Here is an 8,900-nt window from a genome sequence, read left to right on the forward strand (position 1 = left end):
ATATAAATATCTCATATTCATCCTGTCTCTTATTCACTATTTATAGATGGAGCTTGTCATTTCAGGCTACAGGAGGAAAGCGTTTACTTTTCCACTTTGCTAAATGTTTTTCCTCTACACGTAACATCTCTCTCTCTCAGAAATTATTCCATTACTATTCGGCTGTGCTTTTACATAAAAACATGAGTAGCAGAGCCGTGCACAGAGAACTGCCAGTGACTGAAAGTGGGGCTTTTGCTTTATTTAACCTAACAAAAAATCCTGCAGACTGGTTGAGCTACAGTTTGGGGAAACAATTTCACAGTCATGAATAAATGATAACGATCGCTGAAAGATGCAGGTATCTTTTTGCATAAATGGATCTTTTCGTTTGATGACGGGAAATGACCTTCCTTTATAATCCAGCTGCACACGCTTACTAGCAAGGAATAAGTTATTTCCTATGCAAACAGACCAACCACAAATATACAAACTTAAATGAAAACACCGTTTTCTTTTCCTGTTGCAACGCAATACATAAATTCCCACAAATATTTTTTCTGATTTTACTCAAAATTATTTGCGTCTTTCTGTTATGACTATTTCCATCACGCTGCCACTTTATGTAGAACAACCTCGTCTGGTTTAATACCCAACATAAAACATTGATGTGCAGCAATTCAGTGTTAAATGTGAGCTGACTGGTATGAATAATTAACAGCAGCCACCCCTAGATGTCTACTGTAGCTCTTCCAGTAATTATGTGACTGTAAGCAAACAGTGACAGCTCTTCATCCTGCTCCGTTACATAACAATGCAGAAGGAAGCGGTGCAGAGCTTTTAACAAAGAAAAGACTCAAGGCTTTCTGCACCTGCTTTATTTGACATTCACAAGTAACACACACATAAAACTGAAATTTACTGCTCTTGCCTCGATCGAGTCAGTCCATCTCTCTCTAACCATTATTGTGTTTCGGGGGCTTGACAAATGGCCCTCGCCTTCATTGTGGGGCAGACCAGAGCCATCACTGACGGGCATTCGAGTGGTGCTCTAAACTGCGTGAGAGCAGAGTGGGTTACAGTGAGTGCATACAAGTGTGGCTGAGGGCGTGCAGAGAGTACACCTGAGGAGCTGACAAGAGGTCTCTTTCAATTAGTGCTGATGGCAGAAATAGAGACTCTGAAGCAGTTTAAGATCTGAGACATAACCATGTAAAGTCGTAAAAGAGGAGGGTCACTTGTGCTTAAATACTGGCATACACAACTCCTCTAAACGTGTGTGCTGGCAGCATCCAAAGTTCAGCTAAGAATGTGTGAAAGCAGCATAATGACACATTTACATCACATTTAACAAATCTGTATAAATTTGGTTCATACAACTTTTAGTCCAGCCACGGCAGGACGTCATCACAACCTGCGATACAAACGTGGCTGAAAATCATGTTCAGTGCACAATTAAGAAAACACAAAGGAATTAAACAAACATAATGTTTCACGAGATGGCCATGATTCATGAGAATCAATAACACTAATCTTCACGGACGTCAGAGCGCCGCGTCCCGTCGGCGTTCACAACAGCAGGTCACAGAACAGTCAGCAGCTCTTCACAACTCAATAAGTTACACCGAAAACTGTGACTCAGCCAGTGTTCCCCAGCGATTACTCAATCATCTGGGCCGAAGGCAAAACCAGATCAAAAAAATAAATAAATACCTCAACTGAATCATCATGAACACGCAGAAAGATCAACCTACTACTATGAGTCACATAATCAATTGTACGATGTTTTAACAGTTACCCAGTAGGTGAGGATTTTCCCCCAAAACTTAACAATCCACTGATCAATACAAAGAGATTTTGACATCTTTGTGCTGTAAAGTACAAGATCATTTACTGATCTGACATTCCTCCCAAACATGGAGGAAAATACAGTTTTATTTGTTTGCATGCAGAGGAACTCCTCTGTCTGACATCAGTGTGAGTTGATGGACAGTTCAATTTATGTGCTGATTGATTGCCAGGCCAGCGAACCCAGACGTCCTCCCACCCAGCACAGAGCTGCTCCCAAGGCTGCAGCTGCCATCACAGCCAGACTGGCCTTTAGCACAGCGCCAGGGTGTCTGCTGAAGCGGGCAGGGGCCATGCAGGCCAACATGGCCACAGTCACGGTCAGGGTGAACAAAATGGAGACGGCTGTGTTAATGGCCACGATCTGGCCGAACTTGGCGAAAGGCACAATGACACAGAAGAAGAGAGGGACTGTGGATATCACCGTGGTGACGGCGCTGGACACTATGGCAACCCCCACATGGTTCACTGCCTCCAGAGTCCGCCTCTGCCTCTCGGACGGCGGCTCCTGCAAACACAACACATTAATTTAAAGGATTAAAGGACGGTTTGGTTAAGTCATAAGACTCACAGGTGTTTCTGTCTTCTTAAATGGAAAATTAGGTAGCCTCTGTGTGTAGACAGAAAAGTTTTTGTCAAACTAATAAACACCATACTATGTTATGACCAGGTGTAGAGGGCATGGTCTCCCCAGCCAGCAGGTATCCCTCCACCAGGTGCAGACAGTAATCCACTGAAGATCCAACGAGTATAGACAGAGAAATGGCCTCCACCGCTCCCATCTCCCATCCCAGCCAAAACATGACAGCCACGACCAGACAGATCACTCCTGTTGAAGGCCAGAAATTACACAAAGTTACACACACAGTCCAGAGAACTCAAGTCTAAAATACACATTTGAATGTGTAAACACGTCTGCTCCGGACATGAATCTTCTCTTACCTACAATGGTGATGAGGACTGGCAGCAGCAGCAGAGGATGTGCAGTAAACACAGACACAGCTGCCACACAGATGGCCAGAGACAGCAGAAGACTCCAGAGGGCACTCTCCACTCCTACAGCCAGACCAGAGAGCCGTAGTTTGTCAGATTTGTACACTCACTTCCTCATTAATCTCTCTTCCTCTTAGACACATCCAACTTGCCTATGATTTCCATGAAGATCTGCTTCCAGTGTTCGCAGGTCTGGAAACCTCGTTGTAGAGCAGAGGACTGTGGGAGGCTGGCAAGTTGCTCCTGGATGAAGTTCTCCCACTGAAGGAAGTCGGAATAGGTCTGAAAGGAGGATTTCCCTTTGTATGTGGTCTTGTGAGAGGAGAGGGAGAGCATTAGGGGTGGCTCCAAATCTGAAAGCTGTTTGATGCATGCAGATGAAAAGCTGAAAGATGAAGGGACTCACAGACTCAAAGGCCATGGACAGCCAGCGGACCTTTCCTCCATGCATTCCCACCGTTCCGTGAGAGAGCTGCCCCGGGAGCAGGTTGGGTTCAGGGAGAGAGTGACACTCAGGGTGGAGCAGAGGCAGAATAGAGGATAGCTTGTTGCCTAAAGGGAACAAAGGAAATAACATTACCTTTAAAGTACCTCTTTGCTCTGTGTATGATTTTATTCATACCTTCTTTTTGTACAGCATGGGATTCATATAACAGTTTTTGGACCATATAAAAAAGACTTTAAAGTTGCAGCTACGGCAAATAGCAGAAAAGCAAAGGAACACACTTTCCCAAAGCACAAACTGCATCTTCAGATGTCATCCTTTGTCCTTTGGCAATTGACTAATAAAAGACTAAGAAAATGTAAAGATTTGAAATTTGTGTGTTACCTGAGGGCAAGCACTGTGCACCTCCTGGCTTCACAAGCTGACTATTTGCACTGACAGCCTTACAGATTTTGCAAAGATGCCCCATCTCCTGGAAAATATCGAAGTCTGGATCCAATATAATGTTGCCCTTTGGATAAAATTAAGCAGCACGTCAATGCCATGAGAAAATTGCCGCTGCATTTTTTTTCTCTGTTGACTGTGGAGATACTCATGATGCATAGGTGCAACCCTCACCATATCTCCAATGACATGGTTGTCCTTCTGCTCGGTTCGGTTGACTCCCAGGATCCCAAACACGACAAAAACCATGGCCCCGGTGTCGACCAGAGGACGTACCGCTGGGTTGCCGCACACACCGCCACTGCATGGGTTGAAGCCAAACGTTTTGGATGGTTTCTTTTTGGCAGAAGATGAGGGATCTTGGAAAACGGAGCCGGAGAAAAATCTCTCAATGCTGTTTATTTATACAGTTTAAAAATATCTGTACAACTGGAGTGCTGTGGAAAAATCCTCCTGTGGGTTCAGAGTGCCACTTTAAGAAGCTATATTTGAAGAAACTGTTATGTCGCTGTGATCGCTCCACTTTTAGGATGCAGTGTGAGATTAAACAACATAAAAAAGATAGGGTGATACATGCAGGGTGAGAATGGTTTCCCTGATGGGCTAACAAATAATAATGCTTTCCGACACTGAGACACTTGCTTGCTCACCGCTGGGAAAAGGAATATAAAAGCTTCCCTGTGAAGGGCCATCAGGCCCAGAACTGATGCCACAGCCTGGCGGGTTGACACATACTCGGCTGGGATGAGGTCTCAGGCGGCGTTGTGCGAAGTACAGCCTCCTGAGGGGAGAGAGCAGAGCTGAAATGACAAGCTCCCCACTAAAACAACATGACATGAAATCTAACTCAGACTTCTTTCCCTTGTGTTTTCACCTGCTGTGCTGCTGTGGAGATGATGCCACATAAAAGGAAAATTCAGGCGCCCAGCCATGACGAGGGTCACATGAGACGGATGTGATCATCCAGCTTGGGTACGGGCGGTACACATGAGAAACACACACTGTCATTCTGGTGGTGTAATTGCCGTGCGGCTGATTAAAAGCCTATTTAGAGAAAAACAAGATTCGTTGTAAGTCACTCAGTTGGATGACTCAACACTAATTATGAAATAAAATCTGCAATTTGTTTCATTTTTTCTGTTACTAAACCTGAAATGATGACACCCCTTCGTGCTCTGTACTGCACATTTTCCATGGCGATGGGGTGGTTGCGTTAATGGAGAAACGGTAAAGTGTTGCAGAGCCTCCAGGGTCCAACTTTGATATGAACACTGTCATCAAGGACCCTGAAAAACAACATAAATCGCAATACTTCAAAGTCGGCTTTAAGTCGGGAGAAAAACGACTTTTGTGTGTTGAATGTTTACCCGTTTGGTTGGTGACTGTGTTTGCCTTTACTGAGCTCTGAGGAGCAGTGGAGGTTGTCATGCTTGGGCTTTGCTGATGTGTAGAGAACCTGAATGCTGATGAGGAGGTGTGGGAATACAGCAGATGGGGTTTTTCCATGAACACACCTGCAAGATACAACATGCATTTCAGATTTATGTTTTTGCATTAAAGAGGTTAACTCATTGTGTTTCTTTCACTGCTGCACTAATACCTGAGCACATGGGGCAGGAGATGCCTTGGCCACTGAGGTTGCTCCTCAGACCCAGGAGAGTCTGGAGGTTTGTGTCTTGGCGGAACAGAAGAGGGGCGTGAGTGGCCGGCCTCAGGAAACAGCAGCAGCCAGCAGACAGGAGCAGTACTAGGAGAAAGACACCTGGCCGAGAGGAAGACAGTGATAAACGACGTCAGAGAGGAAGGTCTGGTGGAGTAGATAGAGCTGATGGGGGGGACACTTTAGGAGCAGGGATCGATTACAGTCACTCTTGAAGAGTGTGGATGAATACTTCATGAGCACCACTTGCTTTTCCTCTGACAGATTGAATCCCCTCGGGACAAACAGATTGGACCATTTCTTTAATAGTTCTTATTAAAGTTTGAGGTTACTACATCATACATCAAGAGGCCTGCACAAAATGTCTGAAAAGACCATATTACAGAATTTCACTGTTTCAAGTTTTCTTGGGTTTAACTAGATCTTGTCCAAGTTGTCAGACTTTATATAAAATCTCACCCAGAATGGCTTTCCGATGCTCCACAGCTGGCTCTGCCACTAAATGCTTTAGGGCCCACTGGAGATTTGTGCTAACCACACCCACATGCTGCTGCCCTGGAGGGGACAAAGGTGTCTCCACTGACAGGGACAGAATGGCTGCATCGCCGTCTGTGTCACAGGAGCCTGCCAAAGACAAAGGGAAGGGCCTTAGTGGTGCCTGGACAGTTGCTTTTTACAGCCTGCACTCATCCCCTTTCCAATTCTACCCCCGTCAAGCATTCAGTGCAAGGGAGATAATAATCTCACCTGGCTCCATCTCCACTGACAGAAGTGCCACATCGTCATCCTCATCTGACAAAGGGCTGTGGCTCGCTGACAGCCCCGAGAACGACTTCCAGCTTCACAGAGACGAGAGTTAAAGGAGAGAGACAGCTGAGGGGATTACATCTCACCCGTGGTGCTGCACAGCATGCGCAAATAACGTCACACACAAAAGTAAGGAAGTAATGTCTCACCAATTCAACCATGCATGTTCATGAGGCTCCACACACTGAGTCCAGATACACAGGGCGGCTGGCATCAGGACAGATACCCAAAGCCAACAGCAGCTGACAATGAGGGCCATGAATAGGCCAAAGTCATGCACGGCTGGGATCTGAGTGTCAGTTAAACGAAGCACAGCGTAAAGGACCTTGAAACATTCAATTTGTGCTTATCGTGTGAAAATAGCCTTGTGCTGAGAGAGGCACCTCCGTTCATCCACAGCAGAGGAGTCATTTAAATTTCACATACAGATCCTATTAACTGCTGTTTTTCTTCAGTGATTACCTGAGAAAAGGTGTTAGCGGCATATGCAGCCGCAGTGGTGAAGGATGTGAGGAAAGTAGCTCGGCCAGCTGTTTTAATCGTGTAGATCATTCGCTGCTGCGGCTGACGCAAATGAGAAGCCTGTCTGAAGGTGCTGATGAACACAAAAACATCATCCACACCTGAGAGACGACGAGAGGACAAATAAACTTATTACACATCATGGCGAATACACTGTAGAAATGTGTTTTTGCGAAATAATTGTTTAATAAGATCACGCTCCTGCTGAGACTTCAAAAAGATAATGAACAAACTCTCACAACTGCTCATCAACATATTTTGAAACGTTTGGACACATCTGGGCTTGTGCCTTGATTCTCATTTCCGTTATTCTTAGCCAAGCCCGAGAGCGGCATGAATCATTTTCACTAAGTCTCAACAAGAAAAAACAATGAGCGTCTTCACAAGAATGTTAGACTGAGCCTTTGATAACTTACCAATACCGATTATAACAAAGGCTGCCACTCCATTGAGAATCCCCAGGTACCTCACGCCAAAGACAACATGGTATAAGAAAAGAGCCATCAGACAGCTCAGTCCGATACTTGCAAGTCCAAAGAAAGTCAGAAAGACTACAGAAAGACAAGAAAACAAGAAAAAAAAACAGTTTGTAACTATCCACATGTTGACACCAGTGCAAGTGAAACAGGGAGAAGGGTCATACTGTACCAGAAAACGAGGTAAGGACAAAGACGAGTGCAGTGATGCAGGCTCCACTGATGACAGCCAGCATCATATCATTGTGGAAGGTGTGTCTCACCTCATCATCAAACAGCTCTGTTCCCCCATACAGCACCTTCACCTGGCTGGAACAAAGAACGGCAAATGTGACCAACATTGTAACTACAACGCATCAGAATAAACATGCAAAGACAGTATGCTTTACTGTGATAAACTGTCACTATTTTGTATTTTCCTCCTGACCTGGTAGATTGCTTGGCCAAGATGTCTGCATACTGAACCACAAAGTTTTTGAAGCGAGTTCTCTGCTCATCTGCTCGGTCCTGTAAGGAGTAGTATGATGGCAGAGGAGCTCCAAAGTGGATCTCACTGCGTAAGAGAGAGGAGGAGAGATGCTCAGGGGACAGACTCTCGTCCACATACCAGTAGAACTGTGGGTGGGTAATGGCCAGACTCAGAGAACCTACAAGGCAACATATATAAGGTCAGTTAGGACATTTAGGTTATTATACTGTCACGGGGCGTCATTTATGTTCAACCTAGAAACCCTGTGGCCCAACCTTGAATATCAGCCAGGTCAGGGCCCATGCCGTCATAGTATATCTTGCCTCCTCTCTCACTGGGGTAGAGGTAGGACAGGAGTGAGCTGGGTGGGGAGCAGTAGGACGGCCCCAGTGGCAGATCCCTCAATACTTCCAGAGGCTTCCAGCAGAACTGATGAAACTGTGGGTGCTGCATGAGCAGACGCTCCACGTGATGAATGGTGTCCAGACGGTCTGGAGTAAATATGTTGTGATCGCCTTGCCCTTGAGCCACGAACACCAGCTCAATCCTCCACAGAGCCTGGCTCTGCAGGTAATAATTGGGGGTGAACCTGCGTCTCCTGATGAGTGAAAGAGTTGAATTTCCATCCCATAATCTCTGCTCTCCCTCCTTGAGATTTGAGCTCTTGCGATTCTTCATTTCCTCCTGACTCAGTTCAGGCACTGTCTTTTTATCTCTGCTGGCTGCAGCTCCTCTCCTCTGATCATCCCCGGCTTGTAAAGGGTCGCTTTGAGAAGTAGAGGTCTGCATGCCCTCATTATCTGTCCTGTTCGGCATCCACTGTCTACCCAGCTTCTCTAGCAGCAGCTCCTGCAGGGCCTCAGATTCAATGTTATCTATGTCTCGCCTACGTCTGTCCCAGGAGCCCAGCTGTGTCTTAACAGCGATAGTGAGGGCGTCAAAACGTTCAGCAGAAAAGTGACTATGAACCTCAAAGGCACTGTAGGAGAGGTCTATGTCCAGAGGAGGGCAGTAGAGCAGCATGTAGGCAAAGAGGGCACATGGCAGCAGGACAGCAACACCTAAAATCACTCCACTGGCCCAGGGCTGTGTGTAAACCCACCCCACAGCCCTCCACACCCCACAAGCCTTAGCATCCTCAGAGGAACAGCTCCGTCCTATTGCCGCTCCGTCCTCATCTTCCTGCTCCTCCTCCTCCTCCTCCTCCTCGCATCCCCAGTTCGTTTGAAACAGCAGTGGCTCATCCTCCACATCCAT

The 8,900-nt window shown here is 46.1% G+C and overlaps 1 protein-coding gene across 1 annotated transcript; it reads right to left on the reverse strand.

Annotated features, from left to right (window-relative positions):
* Positions 1-684: 684 nt before the first annotated feature.
* Positions 685-8,900, reverse strand: disp3 (dispatched RND transporter family member 3; the record flags this gene model as incomplete). The annotated part of the gene is made up of 20 exons (XM_084552158.1): positions 685-2,335; positions 2,484-2,656; positions 2,770-2,883; positions 2,973-3,132; positions 3,227-3,372; positions 3,650-3,776; positions 3,884-4,068; positions 4,360-4,490; positions 4,584-4,753; positions 4,859-4,995; positions 5,077-5,223; positions 5,310-5,471; positions 5,829-5,993; positions 6,117-6,208; positions 6,326-6,465; positions 6,639-6,799; positions 7,115-7,249; positions 7,347-7,483; positions 7,602-7,821; positions 7,919-8,900. 20 exons carry the CDS (start codon positions 8,898-8,900, stop codon positions 1,979-1,981), a joined length of 4,041 nt encoding a protein of 1,346 aa, XP_084408284.1. The 3' UTR covers positions 685-1,978.

This window comes from Chelon labrosus (genome assembly GCF_963514085.1).
Source record: "Chelon labrosus genome assembly, chromosome: 9".
NCBI lineage: Eukaryota > Metazoa > Chordata > Actinopteri > Mugiliformes > Mugilidae > Chelon > Chelon labrosus.